The sequence below is a fragment of the Garra rufa genome, chromosome 18, assembly GCF_049309525.1.
Source record: "Garra rufa chromosome 18, GarRuf1.0, whole genome shotgun sequence".
Lineage (NCBI taxonomy): Eukaryota > Metazoa > Chordata > Actinopteri > Cypriniformes > Cyprinidae > Garra > Garra rufa.
This window is the reverse complement of record NC_133378.1, coordinates 9,057,873-9,083,390: the sequence shown is the minus strand read 5'-3', so window position 1 is coordinate 9,083,390 and position 25,518 is coordinate 9,057,873. Positions and strand designations below refer to the sequence as shown.

General features: G+C 39.5%; 1 protein-coding gene across 1 annotated transcript in view; it reads left to right on the top strand.

The window, feature by feature from the left end:
* nav1a (neuron navigator 1a) overlaps window positions 1-25,518 on the top strand; it is a 164,910-nt gene that overhangs the window by 14,620 nt on the left and 124,772 nt on the right. The window contains exon 3 of the mRNA XM_073822902.1: window positions 7,137-7,901. Coding sequence (XP_073679003.1) covers window positions 7,137-7,901 — 765 coding nt within the window. The remainder of the gene's footprint in view (window positions 1-7,136; window positions 7,902-25,518) is intronic.

Below are 25,518 nucleotides of genomic sequence, written 5' to 3'. Positions count from 1 at the left end.
ATATATATATATATATATATATATATATATATATATATATATATATATATATATAGTTAAAGGGGTCTTCGGATGCAAAACTTACTTTTACATGTTGTTTGAACATTAATGTGTGTTGGCAGTTTATGTACACACCCACCCTACAATGATAAAAATCCACCCAGTGGTATTTTTTTAATCTTTAAAAGTAATATCCCCTTTTTATCCCTGCTCCCACGATTGATTGATATGAGCGCCTTACCTTAGACCCAGCCTCACCGAGCTGAAACAGTACGACTCCAATCGCCATTGTGTCGACTCAGTTGCAGGGGAAGACAAGAATGTCTCTGATTGAGCGATTGAGGTGTTCTGTTGTTGAATGTAATAATGAACATAGCAGTCATCTTTTACTCCCGACATCTGAGCCGCTGAAGATGCGGAGGATTAAACTTTCGTTTTTGAAAGGAAAGAGCCGATCGCGATCTACATATGCGTCTATGTTCATGCAAATCATTAGTGATGCAGCTTCACCCACGACAGAAGTGAGTATAAGGGTTGTTTATGCATCTTTGGAAATGGCCTTTCTTAATAATGTGGTAGTTAACAAGTTTCACAGCTAAACATGGCTAAATGCAGCTAAAGTAAACATTACGGCTCGTCATCCCATGGCAGAGATGGGCGGGGCGAGCAGAGTTCATTAGCATTTGAAGGAACATGCAACAGAATAGCTCGCTCTATAAAGGGCTAATTTTGACAAGGTGAAAAAAGAGTGTTTTTTACACTACCATTGAGAAATTTTAACCAAAGTATGTTATAGACTTCTCATTAAGACCCTAAAGAATCATATCAACTTGTGGAAAAAGTGGCATCCCATGACCCCTTTAAAAGTTACCTATTAAAAAGAATAGCTAAGCATAGGTCCACAAATAAAATACATTCTTAAAAATAAAGGTTCCAAAAGGGTGTTTCAGTGAACAGTTCCTAAAAGAACCATTTTGAAGAATATTTTAAAAATCTAAAGAACCTTTTTCAACTATAAAGAACATTTTCTACATTCGAAAGTTTCAAAGGTTCTTCATAGAATCAATGATGCCAGTAAAGAACCTTTATTTTTAGGAAAGTAGAGGGTTTGCACCATTTGTAGTGGGCGTCACCATTTGGTCAGTTACCTGGATGCACGGCCATACACTGTAAAAAGTTTCAACTTAAAAACGTAAGTTCAGCAGCTGCCTTAAAAATTTAAGTTAAATCAACTTAAAACTACTATTCATTTCAACTCACGACAATAAAATTAGTTAAAATGACTTTTTAGCTGATTTAACGTATGAGTTAAAATTACTCGTACTTTAAAGTTGATTTAACTTAAAATTTTAATGCAGCTGCTAAACTCAAGTTTTTAAGTTGAAACTGGTGAAAACTTTTTACAGTGTACTAGCGATACTCAGATGCGATACTTGCACGGTTAATGTACTAATAAATATGTTGTTCTGCTAATTCTTATGTTGTCTAAACCATGGAAAAAACGTGTGGAAGCTGCTAAATCATATAGAGAAGGACTTGGTAAGCAGGAAAGGGTGCAATATCTTGACAAACTAAAGTTAATAGGTGGTAAAGATTCGCACAAGCAGTATTAATTAAGATATTAGCCTAATATTTCACCTACCTGTTCAGAAATGATGAGAACAAACACAAATGTTGTCAAGATTCTTGCCCTGGAAATCCTGGTTCAGTTTTTTTGCACTCTTTTCTTCTTAATTTGTTATAACTTTTGGCAGTCTATAGTACTCTTTATTTATTTTTTTCCTTTTAATCTTTTTCCCAGTCAGACCAATTAGTACAGCCCAAAACATGACAATTATTGACCATTTTCAGAAGCAATAATCAGCAAAATATGCACGTTTGTTTGGTTCATTGGCAATGTTTACATTCAGTGCCGCCAAAATGGCAGATTGATGATGTGTCGTATAAATTCAAAATGCTTAAAAACACTAACTTGATGAGATTCATACATGGCTTTAATAAATAGAATATTTTCTGTGTAGCTCTTGAAAACTTTTAAACCAGCTTTTCCCTTTTTGCTGCATACTGCAGAAGCAGGCCTCTTATAGGTCATTAATGCTTTTAAATGGCACCAAGTCTGATAACAAGACTTCTGCTATCCTTTTAAATCATTCACTAATGATCACAGCGGTAATCTGTTAAAAGGGTCCATCAGGAAACGTTGTATCAGGTTGATCAGTTAATAACGCTGCAGTGATGCTTCCTAGTCCTACAAACACAGTAAAGAGACAGACAGAGATGAAACATTAGAACTCACATGCACAGATGGGAATTCCCTCTATTTGCTAAAACAAGATAAAGAATGCTTTAGTGAGATGCGATTAATCATTAATTTAAATATCTACATTGCTTCCATTTTACGCTACTGTATAAGAGTCTCACATAAAGGCTTTTTTAAAAATGTGTATATTATTTTAATGCAGATATCCAAAAAAAAAAATTGTTTTTGTATCTAGAAAGGGAACTGTTTTTTGGCTCAGAACATTGCCTGACAGCCTGCGGGAGTGTTTTCCTCTAAGGTCATCTTGTACTTTCTGAATGCAGTAGAACATCATAGTTTATTTGAAAACAGATAGCAGACCCATGGCATGATCAGTTAACACTTTACTCTGCTGAGTGGGAGAGTAGAGAGAAATGATGCTATTTCCTATCATAGTCATCTCTTATAGACATGAAGTATGTGAGGGAGTCATATGTGTAGGATATTACAGGAATTCTCCCAAATGACACATATTGTGTGAAAGCACATGAGTAGGTAGCCAGTGCGATAGAGGCCATGAATCTTTGGTCCAGCTTTAGTCTGGCTTGTAAAGAGGATTTCCTCCTAGTTCCGCTGGTCTCTGTGGCTTTGTTTGGAAAGCTTGGCCCTTGGACTGAGTCATACTCGGGTGTGGTGGAGTTTAGCCATTAGTAATAGTCTTTTCCCTTTTAAAGAAAGGTTTAACAACTGAGAAACTGTAAACAGATACATTTATTCAACCGAGTGTTGTGTAAATTTCCAGACACAACTTGTGACTAGAGATGAATTAAATGAAAGCATGATATTATCACCTCATAAAGCATTGTTTTTGTTTTCTTTCATTATGATATTACTTCCATATGTTGGGAATTGTAGATACAATTGAGGTCAAAAGTTTACATCCCCCTTTCAGAATCTGCAAAATGTTAATTATTTTACCAAATTAAGAGGGATTCTGTTTAATCAGTACTAACCTAAATACGATATTTTGCAGATGTTTACATATAGTCCACAAGAGAAAATAATAGCTGAATTTATAAAAAGGATGTTCAAAAGTTTATACCCCCTTGATACCTAATACTGTGTTGCTACCTGAATGATCCACAGCTGTTTTTTTTTTTTTTTTTTGTTTAGTGATAGTTGTTCATGAGTCCCTTGTTTGTCCTGAACAGTTAAACTGCCTGCTGTTCTTCAAAAAGATCCTTTAGGTCTCACAAATTCTTTGGTTTTTCAGCATTTTTGTATATATGAACCTTTTCCAACAATGTCTGTATGATTTTCAGATCCATCTTTTTACATTGAAGACAACTGAATGACATATATGAAACTATTAAAGAAGGTTCAAAAATGCTCACTGATGCTCCAGAAGGAAGAACCATGCATTAAGAGCTTTTTACATTTGAAGATCATGGTTAATTTAACTTATTTTGTAAAATACGATATTTAGGCTAAATAAGAAAAATGTACACATCTTCATTCTGTTCAAAAGTTTTCACCCCTAGCTCTTAATGCATGGTTTTTCCTTCTGGAGCATCAGTGAGCATTTGAACCTTCTGTAATAGTTGCATATGAGTCCCTCAGTTGTCCTCAGTGTGAAAAGATGGATCTCAAAATCATACAGTCAATGTTGGAAAGGGTTCAAATATACGAAAATTGTGGAAAACCAAAGAATGTGTGAGACCTGAAGGGTTTTTCTGAAGAACAGCAGGCAGTTTAAATGTTCAGGAAGAGCAAGAGACTCATAAACAACTATCACTTAACAAAAACAGAGCTGTAGATCACACAGTATTGGAAATCAAGGGGTGTAAACTTTTGAACAGGGTCATTTTTTTATGAATTCAACTATTATTTTCTTTTAATTTCTTTTAGTGGATAAAATACAAGCCTACAGGTTTATTGATACGGATTAGACAAGATGCTTTTGTACAGCGGTCTCTTCAGAAATGTAACAAAATGACAAATGGGACATATAATTGCACTTTGAATGTTTGACTCAAGCTAAATTTCAAATAACTCTGAAGTTTGTCCAGCAATTTTGCAATGGTGTCTGGGTCATCAGCATCGGACAGTCAGCTCAGTGTTAAAGCCCCGCAAGTGAGAGACGAGGTGGCGGCCTGTGGTGTATTTTACGTGAGTGGAACTATCCTGAGCCCATGTTCAAAACAGAGTGCTGTTTATAAGCAAGGGCTCCCCCATGAACAGATCTAGCTCTGTACGTTATTCCTTCCACTTTATGTCTGGTGTGACATTAATGTCTCCACTGGGAGGAACTTTGGACTAGCCTGCTAGTTTGGATCTGTTTGCTTCCTTGAATAAATGCTGATATTAGAAATACGAAGTTAGAATGAGGTTAACACATTTGGTGTGAACACTTGGCGTAATTCGTCCTTTAAATCATGTGTTGCTAGTTTGTAATGAAAAAACAAGCATAAATCTCTTAAAAATTCAAATATCTAACTCAAGCCATATTTAGAGACCAAAATGTAATTTTGATCGGCTTTTAAAGTAAGCAACTATCCAAAACTTGGCTGCATAGCAGCATGCTAAAACCAATCACACCATTTTAGTAGAAATTTCCTCAGAAAACATGGTGGAAAGGTAGTTTATTTTTTAAATTGGTGGTCTTCAGTAAGGTCCAGGAAGTAAATTGTCATAAAAATAACTGACTGACCAGTGGCATGCAAATTAGATCTTTTTGAATACTGCTCATAACGGTCCAACAGTGTTTTCTTTTAAAGCTATTTGCTGCATTTGAATATTTCCGTTTTCCCTTTGGATTTCTGCCAGAATCTGCCAAGATATTTCCAGAACTTTCATAGACGTTATTCAGCAATTTTCTTATCGACTCTCTTCAGTGTTGGGTTTTAAGTTGCCATCAGGAATTAGTGCATCAAGTGCATGATGGGAAGAAACTGAGGTATTAACACCAGCATATTAATGGAAAAGGTAATGCACCTCAGTGAAAGCATGTACTCTACTTGAGCCTACTGATTTAATGACAGATAAATGTTGAGACAGGTTGGAGTTTATTTTATTAAAGTGCTTCCAAATCTACTAATAATGCATTAAGGTACAGATTTACTAACAGCTTGCACTAGCGCAAACCGTCTTTTGGCATTAAAATAGTACTGTCAGGATATACTAAAAACGCGAATTAATGCTGAAAAGGCATGGACACAGTTATTTTTGCGCCTGACCTTATTGAATATGCATTTGTAAGTGTTTCCCTTTCAGGCACACAATTTATGAGAGGAGAATATTAAAATGAATCACACAACGCGTTTTACTAACATTTGCGCTAGTCAAATCACTGGTATTTCCGCCATTATTTAATGCCCCAAAAAGCATGTCTTAAAGCAGGCAGTAATATGTGCTGCTCTTGGTAGATTGCACTGGTCATTATGGAAATGATCTGGCTGCGTCTGCGTTCTTTAATGTTCTTTAATTTTATGGAATTGCGCTCTAATGCTAATTTGCCCTGTTTAGTAAAACTCTCCATAAGAATACTAAATTGAGTTGTTCCTTTCAATCCTATGTCCTTGGGCTGATATTTTGTATGAGGTCAGTTATTTCCACTTGGATAGCTTGTTTGGTAGAGCTTGGCCGTGTTGAGTTGAAATGACAGGACTAAGTAGAGCACTCTCAAAATTGATGCAAACATGCCTAGATCCCGTTTGGCTTTGGAGGAAGGAACTGTGTGCGTTTTTGTGTGCATCTTATTGTTGTGACATCCCCTTCCCAAAGCTGGTAAAAAATTAGGCCCACCTCTGACAAAATAGAGGCTGTTCCTTCCAAAGCTCAATCTTCTCTTCTTGAGGGTAATTCAACGTGGCATATTAGAACCAAGGCCTAATTGTCTAAACATTTGCTGTAGCCTGGAGTGTCATGTAGATTTTGTTTTAAGACAGCTAGGCCACCAGTGGCAGCCCTGGCAAACTTGGTTCCCCTGGTAAGATATTATTAAAGAATAAGTCCTTTTTACTCTGACCAAATTTGGCTATGCAAATAGGCGATTTCTGCCACACTGATGCTTTAAGTCATAGTCATTACAGACAGTTTAAGATTCATTTTGAGAGTGAACAGTAAACAGTTTTTCGCAAAGCCATTTCCAAAGTCATTTAAATCAACAAAAAACATTTTTTTAAATTGAATACTGAAGTCTGACAGCATAATGTTAGTAGTGATTATATCCTTGCAGTGAAAACATTATTGGTTTTGTGATAACAGAGCACTTTAGTGAACCAAAGAGGGCCAGTAGGGGAAACATGCTGGCAGGCAACTGTTTAAATAGACAGTGTAATTTATCACAGGTACCTCATACTGTAACACTTGTGCAGGGGAGCAGTATAGCATCTTTAGAGTGGGTGTGTTGGAGAGAGAAAGAGGAAAGAGAGAGCGAGCCAGAAGAGTAGGGGGAGGAGGAGGGTGTGTGTGGCTGAATGAGTGCGGGGGAGCAAGGGGAGGGACTGTTTCTGCGTCTGTCTTCTCTGTCATTCTGCTGCTGCACAGCCAAGCAGCGAGACACTCTGCTGAAGGGAGGAGAGAGAAAGAAAGAGAGAGAGAAAATGAGTGACTGGGTAGCACTAGAGCAGCTGCAACTGAGGCAGACTAACTGAGAGGAGCCAGATGCTGGATTTACATGCTAAAGACACCAGACATACGGATTACCTCCTCTTCAATACAGGATCTAGCGACTGGTCTTGCTATATGTGTTATTGGAGAGATAGTTCTCCCTCTGATAAGGATTTGGCAGCAAGCGATAGAGCTTGCAGAGCTTGCAGACCTTGCACCTTGTCTCTTCTTTTGCTCGATTGTAAAACCATTTGACTCACTGATGCTTTTACATGGTTTCACGCAGGAGGAATGCTTGGGGGTAGCCCAAGAAGACAAGGAGTAGATCTGGAGACTGAAGCTGACAAAACCTCCAAAGCCAAGACCCCTCAGGGCCAGGCAGGAGCCAACGGAGTTGGGGGCATGGCTGCGAAAAGGGGCAAGTCAGGGCTCCCACAGGCTACTCCTCGGGCTGAGCTAAAGGTCTACCGAGCGGGAAACTCTGAGGGTCGTCTTCCAGTGCCTAGTAACCTCCGCAAGCAAAAGTCTTTGACCAACCTATGCGTGCTTACGGATGCTGAGAAAAAGATGCACCTGTATCAGCCCAAGTGGTCAGACGACATGGAAAAGCCGGGGGCAGGTCAGAACAAGTCCGGCAAACTCAAGGATGCTGGAGGGAGTACTGGCAAGGGTATCCCGCTTTCCAAGAACCTTTCCAAGTCGGAGCATTCGCTGTTTCAGGGAAAGCCAAAACCCTTTAACCCACCTTCTAAACTGGGCAAACCCAGTCGGATACCTAAGGGTCCTTATGCTGAGGTCAAACCCATCAGCAAAGCTCAAGAGCTGGCAGATGACGGCAAGTCAGATGATGAGATCTTGTCCAGCAAGGCTAAAACTAATGGTAAGAAAACTATAAGTGGCACCTCAGGAGCTGCCACCCCAGGTGGCGGCGGAGGGGGCAAGGATGCTCCAGAACCAGAGGAAGGGGACAAGGCTTTCCTAAAAGTGGATCCTGAACTGGTTGTAACGGTACTTGGGGACCTGGAGCAGCTTCTCTTCAGTCAAATGTTGGGTAAGTAATAACAAGATCCGCTAATCCGCTTGCAATGCTGAAGAATGAGCAATGCTGCCTGGCTGAGGGATCCAGCATCACTTCCATAGCTCAACCCAGCCCTGCTCTTGCTTAGCAACCACCTCGCTTTGTATTTCTTATTCATCCTGTGCTGCTCACATAACTATGCACACGTCCTCTATTCATACATCTATCCTTGGCTTGAAGCTGCATCTGCATGATTATGGTTGTTGCTTTATTTCAAACACTGCGTGGTTTCATTGAACAATCGCTGCATCCCTTTTTGTTTACATTGCGAGCTCATGTTTTGTATCTGTGCACGTATTGGGTGAGACCAATCTGCGCTCCAATCGGGGGGACGGGGGTTGTTCCAGGGGTATATCTGCCTTACTATTGTAGAAGAGTTGACACACTGCCCTAATCTTTAAAATTTGCGATCTTAGCTGTCTTAGACCTTTTTGATTGCTAAATTGATGTTCTTTGGCAATTCTACATCAATGATAAGCCATGCATTATTGTAGAAACTGTAAAATAAATGATTCTTGATGTCGTAGTGGGAACTTAAAAATAAACCTTGCTGGTTTGAATTGTTTTCAAGTCATGGTGGGCAACATATTTAGCCTTGCCGCTGGTGCCATTGATCTCTGGGGCAGTTGACAGATGGTCCCCCTCTCTTTTCCTCTCTCCCCTTCCCTCTCCCTCTTTCTGTTACCGGGGGACTTCAAAAGAGAATAATAGGGGTGTCACACTCTTTGAGAAGGTCAGTGACTTAGAATGAGACAGCACTGACACATGAACATTGTGCGTTTTGTTTTTATTTAAGAATACATTAACGGCACGGTGACTTATTAGCAGTTTACCTTTTATGCTACAGGATTGGTCAGCTATGCTCTCTTGCTAGGTTCCTTAAAAGCATATTTAACATAGTAAGTGATGATTTGAGCATGAGTAGCTATTAGCACTCTCTCATCAATCTGCCACTAAAGAATAACCTAGTGGTTCAGTGTATTGCTTTTTTAATGTTAGGGTGGCCAGAGAGATGTGGTGTGAAGTGAATCCCAAGTTGAGACATGAGAAAATGGAATTCAGTCTGTTAGCTATACTCATTTCCTCTTCTTCCCTGGAGCTTGTTTTGACCTTGCCGCACGGCACCTGCTGAGTGGTGGGGGTGGGTGGAATTGGAAAGAAAAAATTGTCTTATTGTACAGCTGATCTGGATTTGATATGCTTTTCAACCTCTTGACCGCCGTATATTACTGATGATTCCTTTAGCTTGTGCCACCCATCGGGGTTAGCCATGCAGGCAAAAGTTCAAAGCTTCCCTCTGGGGTTTGAAACACTGTGTCTTGCAGGTGTGACTGAATGCATTAGGGTTGCTTATCCCCTGCCTCTGCTTTTGACCCCACAGCACAAACTCAATTACACAAGACTCTATTTCTCCAATCAGTGCTGTTGTGACACTGGTTGTTGTGAGGGATCATTCCATGAATATGAAGTTTCTTTCTGTTTTACTCCTGATACCATTTGATACCAAGCCATCTCTTTATATAAATTAGGTCTCCATGTGGTAATAAGAAAACATTCTGCTTAAAAGCTTAGATGCCTTTGGTATCAAACAGTGACAGTTGAGAGCCACCAGCAGAGGGTTAAGAGAATCACTACTAAGATCAGATGGAAATCCTCAACGTGTCTTCTAAATACTTAAAGAACTTGACAGATGCTTCTTATTTGTGTTGATAAGAGCTTTATCAAACTAAATATCCAACCACGTGCACTAAAACTCCTTTTAAATAAATCAAACCACAGCTTTTGGATTTGAGGATTAATTAAGCATGAAGATAATGAAGATTTAAGTGGATAAAGATTTCTCGACTAAAGATTTTTTTCTGGTCAAGAAGTAGTAGTTAATTTTAAGCATTAGTCGACTATTAGTCGCATGTTTATATAAATCATAAAATGAGCCTTTAATTGCATACTTAGGCGGAAAAGCGCTCAAGTGCATGCAAAAAAAGCTTGCCACAGTGCACCGGCATATATAATAATTATGAATGTGTCAGGGAAAAACAGCAAGAAGGCTGCATTAACGTTTTAATAATTTTTTGATAAAGTTGTGCTTTCTTTGTTTTCAGCTTAAGAAAACAAATGTGAAGCGACACTGTTTTATATGGATTACATAATCTGAGAATAGTTAGTTTATATTTGAATTGGTTCATTTAAAAGTAAACAATTCACTCTCTATAGATTTATTTTTTCATGTCTGTAAGTCAAGTATACACTGATTTTTGAAGTTCCGCACTCGTTTTCAGAAGGCACATCCTGTTTGCTTTCATTATTTTACAAATGCGCAATGTTTTGTTGTTATTCTGAGTGCACACAGATAAACATAGAGTCTTTACTTTTATCTGTAACACCAAAAAAGACAGAGTATTTTAAGAGCAAGTGACCACATAGGCTTCCACACTCCGCACTGACACTTCAATAGGGCACATTTTTCTAGGTTAGTGTTAGATTGAGCGGCCATGTAAAGTTGCTACTACATAGATTGTTCAGATGAAAAGCCATATTTGAGGTCGATGAATGATAGGTGAGCATTTGGATGTCCTGCCCGATGTACTATATTACCATGATCATCTGTTAACTACCTGTCATTCACAGACTGTGTGACTTTGCCACTTCCTGATTTTTTGTGACTAAAAAAAAATTTGGTCGACCAAGCTTCTTCTTGTCGACTAATGGATAGTCAACTAGGGGGCAGCCCTAAATATTTCTAGTTTAGTTTAAAATAGTGCAGTGAAAAGTTTCCATCCAACTATTTTTGTACAAATTTTGGGATATAGCACAAAAGGCGCTAAAAGGTTGCTGGTATTTATTTATTTCTGATAAATGACCAACCCCACCTCCCATTATCCAGCACTGAATATTCATTCTCTTTTGAAAATGTGTTAAGTTGCAAAAGTTGATTTCTTACATTTTATATATTTAAGTTTTAATTCACAGTGTATACACTGTTGGAACAGACTTAAAATGAGATCTTGGCTAGTAAATTTGATTCTTTTGAGGAAACAGAGTTCAGTGACTTATTCTGCTGTTGAAGGGTGTGTCTCCGAGCTGAGAGCCTCTTTACCAGCGGCACTTTACTGCTATCTTCATCATCATCATTTCCATCTCCGACTGGCTTGAGCGGGCTGGTTGGTCTGGGTTAGTGGTGCAGTAGATACACTGGACGTGATTTCGGCTGACAGTCGGATTCAGGGTGAGGTTACTGTGCTTGTGCTGATTTACAGTACAAAAAGAAAAGAAAAGGATGTGGTGATAATGATATAATAAGACAATACATTTATCTCAAATTCAAGTTAAAACTGCAGTCAATATAATCCATTTCCTCTAGAATAAGGCATAATGACCTGGAAGCATTTTGTAAGTCATGGCACAGGATTTCCTCATTTCCTGTATTTGATATTGTTGGGTTATGCATGATAAATGTGTGTGTCCACGTTAAATTGCCTGTAGAATTGTGCACTGTGCAGTTACAGAAATGATAATGTGCAGGAAATGGTTTCAAGCAGCCACTTTTAAACAGAAACCATCACTAAAATGCAGTGGTTTTTACTGTGTATATTATGTTTGCCTGAGCTCGACAACCCAGGAAATCATCGCAAGGGTTAAAGTCTAACTGATTGACATCCCAGCATGCTGCAGGCCTTCTCTTCTCTCGCAGCATGCCTGATTTCATTTCAACCAGGTCTGGTTGTGTAAGAGAAGACCTCAAAGGAAACCACACAAACACACATGCTTTATGAAGACACATGCATACTGTACATCCGTGTTAAGTATATCTTATTTGCAGTGACTGGTCATCATTAGTTTTCTATTCCCAAACCTAGTGACCTGCCTACACTCTTAAAAATAAAGGTGCTTCACGATGCCATAGAAGAACCTTTTGTGTCTAAATGGTTCCATAAAGAACCTTTAACATCTGAAGAACCTTTCTGTTTCACAAAATGTTCTTTGTGGCGAAAGAAGGTTCTTCAGATTATAAAAAGGTAAGAAAGAGATGGTTCTTTAAAGAACCTTTGACTGAATGGTTCTTTGTGGAACCAAAAATGGTTCTACTATGGCATCGCTTGAAGAACCTTTTAAAGCACCTTTATTTTTAAGAGTGTATGTAGGTAGCAGTTTAAAGCATTGTAGTCACACATCCAACACAAAATTTCTAAAAGGTAGGCAGTAAAATTATACATTCAAGATTCTGTTTTTAGTAAAATTATAATGTAACATCACATTTATGCTTAAGAGAAAAGGCTAAACTAACATTGCAACCAGCATTGCAACAAGCTTAGTATATACAGTGTGTATGTACACACATATGCAATTTAGTCAAATAAAAATAGCAATAGAAAAGTATTTGCTAATTAAAATAGTAAACTTTTACTATTTCATGTATAAGATATTAGCTCACATGGTAACACCTGTTCAAAATCTGCTGCTCATTTAAGGATGATTCCTTAATAGGCAGCTGTTTATATAGGGATATATATATATATATGTATATATATATATATATATATATATATATATATATATATATATATATATATATGTGATTGGATTTATACATACATTGTTCATTTTATGTGTTTACGCATTAGAATTAGTTATGTTTATGCTTTGATGTCCATCCAAAATGAAAACCTGATGACTAAGTTGCAAATAATAGCAAAACAGGAATTGAAAGAGGAACTCAAATAAAGGTCGTGTTTTAGTTCGTCCACATCTGTTAACATGGAAACACGCACAACCCAACTGCCTCCATTTTGTGAGGAACTAAGACCATGACTTGTGTGCTGTTTTGACGCCCAACAGATTCATAATGTGATTACTGTCATGACCAGCATCTCCATGCCTCAGCATGCTGTGTGCGACTAATGCAATCTAAGTCCTAATCGAATTTCTGCACGTCTGCAAAACGGAGAAGCGGAAAGCACATGCTCATTTATGCAAGCATGCAACATGGAAATAATCTTAATTTATCTCTTAAAACATCCACATTTTTTTCTTGTGTCTGTAGTTTTTAGCCTGTTTAGCAAAGATTTGAGATTTAGTCGTCAACCACCATGAGCTTGGAGGCAGCCCTATATTTTAAGCATGTTGTAAAATAACTCTCAAAAGAGCAATGCTTTCCAGTGTATTTCCATGTAAAATGGTAAACTCTTGGATGCATGGATATATTTATCTTGTTTTATGTCAGCTAAGCGAGAGCTGCTTTGTGGGTCTTCCTCAGACGTCCAGTTATTAAGTCAAGTGGCGGTTTATGCGTAGTAGTTGCACAGTTGTGTTTTTTGAAGGCCTTAATTGTTTTGCGGTTGAGACAGCCTCTGCTGTTACCATTTTTTTTCAGTCGTTAGAAAACACCACATAAAAACCATTCCGTTTTCCTGTCTTATATCCTGGATGTTGGCTGCTTAAGTCACTTGTGGGGAAATGATTGTGCAAGCTTTTCTCGGTTTTATGTGAGGACATATTTTGTGTGAATAAAGAGCAAGAAATCAGCTCTTTCCCCAGTAGTCACTAGTGGTTACTACAATTCTCATAGCTCTTGTATTACTGCTCATGAAACTTGAGTTAAATATTTATGTGCTAAATGCCACTGTACTTATCGTGAACCGGCATTTCTACTTTGCTACAGTATCCAAACATAAACCCTGCTGTACTTTGTCACGTCGCCAATGGTGCCCATTGATAATATTGCCCTAAGTAGCCAGGTTTCGTTAAAAGTGATTTATTTAAACATTAGCTGCCAGTGTATGAAACTAGATGCTCACTAGGGTCTAGCAGAGCTGTTTTGTTGCCACATTTTGCGAGGAGCATGTCAGTTGAAACTTCATTATGAATGACACATTTAGTGGTCTAGAGTAAACACTTAGACCCTGAGAGAATGAGAATGTTGTCCTTTGTCACGGATGTGTTGTTTGTCACCAGCAATGAAGACAATCCACACAGCTGCCACCACAAGCAAACATCCCAATGCCTCTCGATTCTTCATTAACAATGAGCAAAATGGTGGTAGCAAACACATCAGAGTCATGGTTCGAATAGGGACAAGATGCAGACCTGATTCACCTCAGAGACTTTTTTTGAATTCTCACAGACATCCACATTTGATGCATTAGCTTATCAGTTGAGGCTTAAAATTGTCTTCCGGTTCTAAAGTTCCAGGCCTGTTTAATTAATGGCCTGACAGGAAATGTAAGTATATTGATGTGCATTTCGTTTCTTATTTTAATCTCTTTAAAAAGATTCTTTGTGCATCTGATGACTCATCTGTGATGATGACAAGATCCCGCCAGATTGTGCATCTGTTAATCGAAGAATATTTTAGATTTGCTTGAAGTCCCCACTGACAAATTTTTCTACTTACGTTAGTTCAGTGCCAGCAGCTTTGTCCAGATTTATTCTTATCCAAAGTGTTTTTGACATCACACCGTCTGCACCAGGGTAATATGAGTTACTGCTGTTTCTAGGATCTTAAGGTGGTTTCCTTTTTAAATCTTAAAATGATATAGCCTAGGATTGTTATAATTCATTATATTATATTATATTATATTATAAATTACTCAAACTGGCTCAACTTACCCCACTCGTTGGCTCATCTTACCCCAAGCCAGAACTTCAGAAATATTTATTATTTCAATTACGTAAAGTGGTTGCACTCTGTGAGCTACTGGCGCTACCTGTTGCTATTTTTACCACAACACAACTCAGAATAAGCAACTCTGAAAATAAAATACTGATGCGATTTCATGCTGTGCAGCTTTTGGTTGCAATTTTCAGTCGAAGGGGAACAAGAGAAGCGATGTAAGTCTTCACTGTTTTCCTAAGAAGAGGAAAAAAGAATGCGAAGATGCCTGTGGACGAATTAAACTTTCTAAAGACCAGCATCTTTGTTCTCTCCACTGAAGTCCTGATGCCTTTGAGGCTTTTAGGAGTCCACGGCTACTGAAAGAACATACAAACGGCAGAGACAAGAAACACTAGATGTCATCCTGGCAGGATGTAAACATGCCGACGCTTGTCGTGACGCCGTCTTCCAGAAGATAATAAGACGATGTACAAGAGGCATCATTGTGGAAAAAATTATTACTTATCTTTTATTTACATTTGAACAAAAAGTGGCATGTCCAAAATTATTCATACCCTTCTCAATAATCAATACAAAAGGCTTTATTGGCTATTAGAGCAATCAATAATTGCTGACCAGCTTTTTGCATGTCTCCACTAGTATTTTTGCCCATTCATCTTTAGCGATGAGCTCCAACTCTTTCAGGTTGGAGGGTCTCCTTCCCATCACCCTGATCTTTAGCTTCCTCCACAGATACTCAATTGGATTTAAGTCAGGACTCTGGCTGGGCCACTGCAAAACGTTAATGTTTTTGTCTGCTAACCATTTCTTCACCACTTTTGCTGTGTGTTTTTGGGTCGTTGTCGTGCTGAAATGTCCACTGGTGCCCTAGGCCAAACTGGTGCCAGACCCCCAAAACATTAGGTTCCCACCACCATGTTTGACAGTGGGGATGGTGTTCTTAGGGTTTTTTTTACGCCAAATGAAGGCTACATCATTGTGGCTAAACAATTACATTTTTGTTTCATCTGACCATAAAACAGAAGACCAGAAGTCTTCTTCTTTGTCCAGATGAGCATTTGCAAAGGCCAAGCAGGCTTTTGTGTGCCTTATCTGGAGAAGTGGTGTCCTCCTTGGTCTGCGTCCGTGGAACCCAGCGGTGTGCAGTGTCTGTGGACTGTCTGCCTTGAGATGTTGCCACCAGCAGAGCTCAGATTCATCAGAATGGCCTTGGTGGTGATCCTTGGATTCTTTTTTACCTCTCTCACTATCCTCCTGGCCAGCACAGGTGTCACTTTTGGCTTCCAACCACGTCCTCTGAGATTTTTCATAGTGTGGAACGTCTTGTATTTTTTAATAATACTTTGCAGTATAGCCACTGGAACTTTAAAATGTTTAGATATGGTCTTATAGGCCTTTCCTGACTTGTGAGCAGCCACAATGCACAGCCGCAGGTCCTCAGTGAGCACCTTTGTCTTAGCCATTACTGTCCACAAACCAACAGCAGAGAGCTTCTGTTTTTTCACCTGTTGAGTTGATTAAAACAGCTGTTCCCAATGAATCAGGGTAATTAGGATGCTTTAGAACAGCTTGGACTATTTGGAATGGTATAGAACTTTGGATTTCCCCTATTGACTGTGACAGTTTGGAAAGGGTATGAATAATTTTGGACATGCCACTTTTTGTTCAAATGTAAATAGAAGCTGAGAAATATATATATTTTTTTGCACAATGATGCCTCTTGTACATCATCTTATTATCTATTGGGAGAAGCCTGTGTCATTTCCAGTCAAAAAAAAAAAAAAAAACTTGCTGGTTGAATAAAAGTAACTTTAAGTCAGAATTTGCCAGGGGTATGAATAGTTTTGGGCTTGACTGTATTTCAGTAAAAGACATTGTTTACGTTATATTAAGCCATAGCTGTCTTAATACCCCGGGTATTCCCTTTAAAACGTTAAGAATAATAGGTAATAGGTGTATCCTTTCTGCTGAATACAACTATGAATGTGTTAAATGTGTAACCTGCCAAATCTCCTCATCTTTGCATTGAAAGGAAGACTGGAGAGCCCTTGTTAAAAGCAAACATTTCACCCCAAAGCAGAAAGAAGCAGTTGATCTTGTGTTCCCCTATGCACATGGTCTCCAGTTCCACAGCTGGTCTCTTTGACCATTCATGGTGTGATGGGATCACTCTGGCCTGAGGTCATTTCAGAGTTATGATGTTTTTGTTTGTCACACAGCATTGCACCACTTCTTGCCTCCTTGAGATTCAGAAGACATTGAGCAACACTTATGCTCAATCTTTGGCAAGAAAACATTGTTCCACATGGACCTCTTTTTACGACTCTGTCTTTATTGACAAACTGTCTGCTGGTCATACATGCAGTAATTGGGCACAACAACAGCTGGCTGGACCTCCTCAACTCCTTGCGAGAGATGCAGCTGTGTTGTTGGAGGTTTCTCTGCGGCAGTCAGTTTATAAACCCTGCAGTTGTCTGGGCATCACTCCCAGTTCACACGTCCCTGCCCCTGGGCATATAGGGATTCCTCACCAAACTTGACTGCTGCTGGTCAGTTGTGAGTGGTGTGGAGTAAGTTTTTCCGGAGGGGAAACTAGAAAATACTAGAGATTTTAAGGTAATTTACACCTATTCCATTGAGCAAGCAAGTCAAACTGATGATATTGCCTAGGATTATTATATTATATTATATTATGTTATATTATATTACTGTATATTATATTATGTTGTTATTTAATTATATTGTACACAACTCAACTGGCTCAACTTACCCCAGGCCTGAACTTTTTTGCACTTGGTGAGCTACTGGGGCTACCTGTTGCAATTGTTTTACCACAACACAACTCGAAAAAAGCAACTTGGAAAAGAAAATACTGATACAGTGCCACATTGTGGGGCTTTTGATTGTAATTTTCAAGAGAAGCGATGCTTTCCTAGAGATAAGAAGAGGAGAAAAGAATGGGAAGAGGCATGTGGATGAAAAAAACTTCCTAAAGGCTTTCTAAAGCATTGGCACTTAGAAAAAAAGCATTTAAGGTACTGAGTTTATAACAAATTGAACACATTTATTGAAACATGTTGATTACCCGTTGTTTCCAGTGACTTTCATTTTATAATGAGAGTGAATGGGGCCAATCTGTAAAATACTGTTTCAATAATACAGACACAAGAAATAAACTTTTATAATGGAGGAAACTGTTTGCAGGCTTTTTCTGTGTAAAGTTTGTTTCCGTGACCTTAAAACAACTATAAAATGATTATTTAAACAGCCTAATTTACATCCACTTTCTCTTCTAAGTGCCTCAGAATAACCAGAATAAATTGTATTTTGCAATCAACATTGACCCAAATGATACAAAAGTGGTCATTTTAGCTTGTACTGAACCTGTAATTAGTCCAGTTTGCCCATTTGACAACATTTTTTTTTGACTGCAAGTTATAATACAAGTCAACAACAACAATGCATATTGTAAAAAGATTCTTGCCGTCCTCAGAGAGCTATCCGACTCAAAATAAGTTTAGAAACGGGATTTCCCTTCATCCTGACAGATGCATTTGTGAATAGGAAGTCATCTTCTCCAAGGTGGCAATAAAAATATGTTATATTTGTTAGGGGCCTAAACTAGGGTGGATGCAGTATTGTGTCGGGCTTTATTATATTTAAATGTCCCTAAAATTTCCCAGACTTGGCATTGTGAGATACCTTTCCCTTTGCTTTGCTTTCTTGGCTGAATACCTCTAAACTTCGAATCAGATTTGTCATGGCAGTAGGTCTATTTCATTGGCAACACTGTGTATTAGAATTTCTCAGCTGTTCCGAATTAATTTGCAGGACTTTGCAAACAGTTTCTGAAAAAGTCTCATGGGATTGCAACACGAGTGATGCATGATAAGGAAGTCTTATAATACCTTCTGGAAACAACACCAGCATGATATGACAGAGCATCACAGTTTTTCTTTCCTTTCTGTAGGTTTTCCCAAAGGATATTATTGTGATTTTGTACGGATATTCCAGTCCGTCTTCTCATTTCCCGCGGTGGGTCTTCTACCGTTTGGCCAAAGCGTCTGCAGGACACTCTATTGTTATTTAAGAGTCCCTTCATTCACCAGATGCAGCGTGTTTGTGTCTGTACGTGTCTTCCTGTTTTCATGTTGCCGAGGTCACCACTTTGTCTCTAAGCACCCTGACTTGAGTAGAACTGAAAAACAAAGACGCAGAGTCATAAGGTAAACTGGAAATGAAACAAACTTGTGGTGGAGAAGCTGGAAATTAGACCCTTTCACCTAAACCACAAATGAATCTGAAATGCATTATTACTCTGAGTAATTTAGGAGTATTTCAGTGTTTTGTTAATAAAATATCAGCCAGCTTGTCAAAGTAACGACTAATGTTTCTCTGGCACAATGCTACACCATTAAACTACATTAACATCCCTTTGGGATTAATTTGGCTTATTAAGATCCCTGTCACCCAGTATACCTTAATTAACCAATTAAACATCATCTGTTCCTCTCCTCTGGTAATAAAACATGGAAAATGAAAACATTAATGGATGGAAATTGGCCATCATTTGTAAAGACCGATGGATCCAACAAGGGCTCCATACTGTGCTTTGATTCGCACTGTTTCCAGACAAGACCTGGCCCATTTCTGCCAAAAAAAAAATATATATATATATTCTCAGAGCTGTCAGCACTCTTGGACATCCATTTACTTGGTCAATTTTGCTTCTTGCTCTCACAGCATTCTCAGAAAGGCTGAAGATGGTTCCAGTAAGCATCTGTCTTCACCCTATTAGCTTCTCTATTGACAGAATACGCTTCAGATACTCATTAGGAAGACATTTTCAGTCTTTTAAGCCTGTGGCAGCCTCAGGGTTCAGATGGTACTTTAAGTTAGTAGTGCATTGCAGAGATGAAAACACTTGACAGTCTTGTGTTTAGATGTTCTAATATTAGGTTAGACTATCTGCAACAATGTCTCGAAAGTTCTGAAGACAGTTTCAATTACTGGAACTATTCCCCATGTTCTCTAACTGTGATTTGTGACATTGGGAGACTCTAGAGGTCCAAGGATTTGAAGCAGATCCAGAAGATTTGGACATTAGGGTTCACATACATGACTTACTACTTTTAATTAAAATCTGTGATCTCAAATTTTCAAAAATGAAAATTACCCCATGATAAACTCAACCACAAACTTTTTTAAGTAACTTTCTTCTTTAGATGAATACAATCAGAGTTATATTTAAAAATGTCCTGGCTCTTCCAGGCTTTTATAATAGCTGGAATGCCAGTATCTTGTGAATGTGCATACAACAGTAAGCGTAAGATAGAGATTACAATTTATAAAGCTTCAAATATGGATTTTTCTTACAAAAGACACATCGATCCACTTCAGAAGGCTTTTATTAACCCCCTGGAGCCGTATGGAGTACTTTTATGGTGGATGGATACACTTTATTGGACTACTTTTAAAAAATAACACCCAGTCACTGCCATTACAAAGCTTGAAAGAGCCAGGACATTTTTTAATACAACTCTGATTGGATTCATCTGAAAGAAGAAAGTCATACACCTAGGATGCCTTTAGGGAGTGAGTAAATAATTGGGTAATTTTTATTTTTGGTTGAACTATTCCTTTAACTGACCCTTTGTGTGAGGTCGTCCCCAATGGTCAACCTGTCTTCTCAATGGCACTCTTGTCCACATTTTGGAAACCGCTCACAGGCAGTGATCTATTGCATGTCCCAAAACTTTTCCAACAATAAAGACCGTGAAATCATAGTCCAAGTTCTAGAGCCTCATAAATCCCAATTTTATGCTAACTGTAATTATGGGATTACTGTTAATCTTTCATCCTGTGATAGAGGGTCATTTTTAAACCACGTTAAATGAGGTGTGACTACACCAATGCAAGCATTTGACAAGTTCTTTATGTGGGTTTAGTGTTTCCCATTAGAATGTAACACACTTTACAGCCTTTGTTTTATTGTGTTCTCTTTTGAGCTAAATATACAGTAGAGTCCTCCCATTCCTTTAGAAGCTTGCATTCTCCCAGTCCTTTGTCGTCGCAATATATTATTGTAACATGCCAACTAAGCTACTGTTGGTTCTCTGTTTGTCGGCTTGATGCCACATTTTCTTTCAAAGCATGTACCATTAGAATTCTCCTAGTGTCTCTGCTTTTCCATGGACTGTCCTGAATCGACTCCTGAATAGATAGAGAAAAGAGAATGGCTGAATTGCTTGTAGCGGCTGCTTTCAACTCTTTCTCTTAGTGCCCCATCACAAGTAGATGAGGGTGTAAAGGGGGGGAGGCAGGTGTACTGCAGTCCCCCCATCCGCATTTAACCAGCTAGCGTTGATTCATTAGCTTTCCCCCCTGGGAACGTACTTGCGACGGGGGGTGAAATTTGCATCCCTAATTTCCTCATTCCCTCGCCCCGGCTGCAGCTGGGTCCTCTGGGCCCGGGCCGATTTGGAAAACAGGAAGTCTGATGGTCTTGGACCTTTCCGTCAACCTCACCCCTGTAGTGGGGAGGCTTTAATTACCATAAACAAGAGCTGTGCTTAACAGCCGCGTGGAATCGATTAGATGCAGCGGAGGGATTGGAGTGGAGCCCCCCTCCCCTTCTACACGGGCTGATGTCTTTTGTTTCAGGATGTAATATGTTTTACATCCCTGTTTTGGATCCAGCTAAAGCTGGTGAGAAATGCTTAATAATTATTTAATGCTCTTCAGTCTGCACTGTAAGTCATATGACTGAAGATCAGAGGTAATTGCAGCCTGGTTGCATGACTGAACATGGACAAAGAGGATTTTTACAGAGCTCTCGTTCTCGTTCGGCATACACAGACAGTGTTAGAGAAAGTGGCGTGTGAAATAAGGTAGAGTCCCATAAGTTGTTTGTTTTGTAAGGGGTGTGTCTGTAAGGTACTCTCATTTTATTTTTTAACTATTGATTACTTTCTAATCCAGATTTTAAAAGGAAATGCAACTTCCCCTTCCAGCTTAATTAAGACATACATAACAATACTGCTTATTATAGTCTCATAAACACTGGAAAAAGCTACAAAACCCCCCAGTGTTTTTCTGTTGCTAGTTTTGGTTGCCCTGCTGGCACATTCATCGGGATGAATGTAGAGAGGAACGAATTTAAATCATGCACAAATGAAATGAGCTGTCCTAGAGTGGTCGACTCGAGTGTGTCTAATATGATTTTAACTACTACTGCTCAGTGAATGAATGTGACTCTTGGGCATTTTGGATGGAGTGCCAATCTTCAAAGCACTGATTCAGCTAAGCTGAAGAGGGAAGTGCCCCAATATGCGTGCCATCTAGTGTATGGTAGCAGACATGGTACCCAAGCCATAGTGCGAGTCTGAACTATCCTGAAAATTTACATCTGATTGATGTTTTTCATTTGTCATAAAAGGCCTCATTGATTACATTTTCTGAGTTTTGTTTGCTTGTGCCAAATGTGGCACAAGAATACTAGAGCATTTTGGACTGTTGCCAAGGCATTGCTATGCGGTTCCTGTTCTGGTGCCTTTTAGTGTGTTTGGAGTGATTGCTGTGCAGTTGCTGTAGTGATTTATTTATTGCTGGGATTATGCTATAATGTCGTTAGAGTGTTGTGGGTGATTGCCAGGCCAGTGGTGTTCAGGGTGGTTGCTAGGGTGTCACTAAGGTGTTCCAGTGGTTGCTAAGTGGCTGAATGTATGTTCAAGGTGGTTGCCAGGGTGTTGCTATACGGATGCTGTGGTGTTCTAGTAATTGCTTGGTGATTGCCAGACCAGTCTATGATGTACAGGGTGGTTTCTTGGGTGTTGCTAAGGTGTTCTGGTGATTCCTAGGAGGTTGTTAATGTGTTCATGGTGGTTACCAGGACATTGCTCTGCAGCTACTGTGGTGATCTGATGGTTGTTAGGGTGTTGCTTCATGGCTGTTAGACAATTCTCATTGACTGCCAGACCAGTGGTGTTCAGGGTGGTTGCTAAGGTGTTCCAGTGGTTGCTAAGTAGCTGTTAGTATGCTCAGGTCAGTTACCAGGATGTTTCTCTGCAGTTACTATGTTGATCTGATGGTTGTTAGGGTCTTGCTACATGGTTGTTAGACTGTTCTCATTGACTGCCAGACCAGTGGTGTTCAGGGTGGTTGCTAGGGTGTCACTAAGGTGTTTCAGTGGTTGCTAAATGGTTGTTAGTATGTTCAGGGTGGTTACCAGGATGTTTCTGCTGTTACTGTGGCAATCTGATTGTTGTTAGGCTGTTGCTACATGGTTGTTAGACTATTCTGGGTTATTGCAAGGCCAATGGTGTTTAGGGTGGTTGCCAGGGTGTTGCTAATGTGTTCCAGTGGTTGATAAGTTGCTGTTAGTATGTTCAGGCTGGTTGTCAGGGTGTTGCTATACAGATGTTATGGTGATATGATGGTTGTTAGGGTGTTGCTACATGGTTGTTAGACTATTCTGGTTGACTACCAGGCCAGTCTATGGCGTTCAGGGTGGTTTCTAGGGTGTTGCTATGGTGTTCTGGTGGTTGCTAGGAGGTTTCTAGTGCTGTTACCAGGATGTTGCTCTGCAGTTACTTTAGTATCTGGTTGTTGCTAGGCTGTTGCTACATGGTTGTTAGACTATTCTGGGTGATTGTCAGGCCAGTCTATAATGTTCAGGGTGGTGTCTAGGGTGTTGCTAATGTGCTCTGGTGGTTGCTTCATGGTTGTTAATGTGTGTTGAGTGATTGCAGTGACATTGCTGTGGTGTTTAGGGTGGTTTCTAGGGTGTTGCTAAGGTGGACTGGTGTTTGCTGGGAGGATTTTAGTGAGGTTACCAGGATGTTGCTCTTCAGTTACTGCCCTAAGCTGGTTGCTGGGTGATTGTTAGTGCATTCATGGTGGTTACTAGGATGTGTGGGTTGATAGGTTGTTGCTGCACTGATTGATTGCCAGCTCAGTGCTGTGGTTGTTGACATGGTCGTGCTGGCGCAAATGGAAGGTCTGATGTGCTAACGTTTGATATTTAGGGTTAGGGCTTTGCTCAACCTCTAAGCAAACACCACAAATGACTGAATGAATATTTATCTGGCACCCCTCCTGCTTTCCACTGGAGATAACCTTTCAAATCTGAACAGCTTGACCACTTTGATCGGCACATGGCTGCAGCGCTCCTGTGCGTTCAGACTCAATCATCTCAGTATTGAGCTAATTCCCAAAGCCACAGAAATCAATAGTTCTTATATGTCACACCTCTTAATGGTGAAGTCAATATGATATGTTTTCACGAGCATGTTTCTCGCCATCACTGCAGCATTGAGCGTGTTGCCAGACTGGCCGTGCTTAGGCTACAACCATCAGGGTGATGGACACCTCATAGGTTCATGACCTCTCTCTCACTGCATAGGTCATTCCAGCACTGGCCAGCTGGACTGACCCGCAGGGGTCCGTAGGCGTGGGGGTGGAAGTGTGATGATCTTCTCAGTCTCCTTTCGTTACACCAGAGCTCAACAGGACAATTCACATGTATCCGCCTGCCAACTGGAGCGATCCATACACTGTTCCAGAGGAGACTTAATGGCTACAGTTACAAATGTTGTTTTTGGACACATAAAATGTCTCAAAATGCATGCTTACATGTGACAGATATGAAATCTTAAACCAGTGATGGATGGAAGCACATCCATCCAACGCTGTGCATATTTTCGATGTAAAAGGTCTGCTGAATCCAACATGTTCTCTCAAATCTGTCCATTTTCTGGTAATTACCCTCTCACGGCTTAATGCTGTGTGCTATCACAGAGACTTAATGGCCCTTTCAGCTGCAGACTGTTGTAGACACCATCCGTGTCATCTTGTCAATGGGGGATTGTGGTCACCCTGCTTTAATTTCAACTAAGCTTTGTTTTTATGACACAAAAATTGCTAAATGAATGGTGATGCATATAATACATAATCAATACAATACAACAGGATTCCAGCTGTCATTGTTTAGGCAAACAGACAGCCCCGCCCTAAACTTACATTATTGGTTGAGCCAGTGTTGCTGTGTTAAAGGGATAGTTCACCCCAAAAATTTTAAATTCTGTCATTAGTTACTCACCCTCATGTCGTTCCAAATCCATTCAACCTTCTTTAATCTTTGGAACACAAATTAAGATATTTTTGATGAAATCAGAAAGCTCTCGGATGTCATCAAAAATATCTTAATTTGTGTTTTGAAAAAGCACGAAGATCTTATGAGTTTGGAATGATGCGGGGGTGAGTAATTAATGACAGAATTTCAATTTTTGGGAATTGTCTCTTTAAGAGAGAGCATAGCATGACATAGATATGACCAACATGTTATGTACAGTATAAGCCAAATTACTAGCTGTAAATCAAACCACCCTCATCAACAGTCTAACTTACAGAGCAGCCCATTTGAACCACTCTGGGAGACTCATTGTATTTCATGAGTCTAATTGTATGAGATTATGCCTGAATGAAGAGACACTCCACAGGGGGCCGCATGGGGGTTCTCCATTTTCATCACAAAGCCATGGGCCACCTCCATGTGTTGTGCTGATCCACTACACACCCTCACGAATACACACAATCATTTTTCTATGGTGAAGATTAAAGTGAATTAAGACTAGGACTTTGACTAATGCCAGTCTGGATGTCATTACAGAGGGTTTGGCACGGAGTCTTGCTGTGCTGACTGGTCAAGCTTCAGGATTAACACACCCCAGGGGAAACATACAAGATGGTGTGAGTGATCAGGTTTTGGGAGGGATGTGAGGTGGCAGAGACAGGTACAGACTAATCCTAACAAATAAACACTGGTTTTTGCCTCAGACGGCATGGAGCTTTCTCGCGCTGTCGAAAGAGTATTGTATATGAAGTAATTCCAATTAGTGATGGCACAGAGGTATTTTTTACTGAAACATTGAAAATTAAATTAGGTGTGATGTTCACAGGTGATAAACCAGATAAACT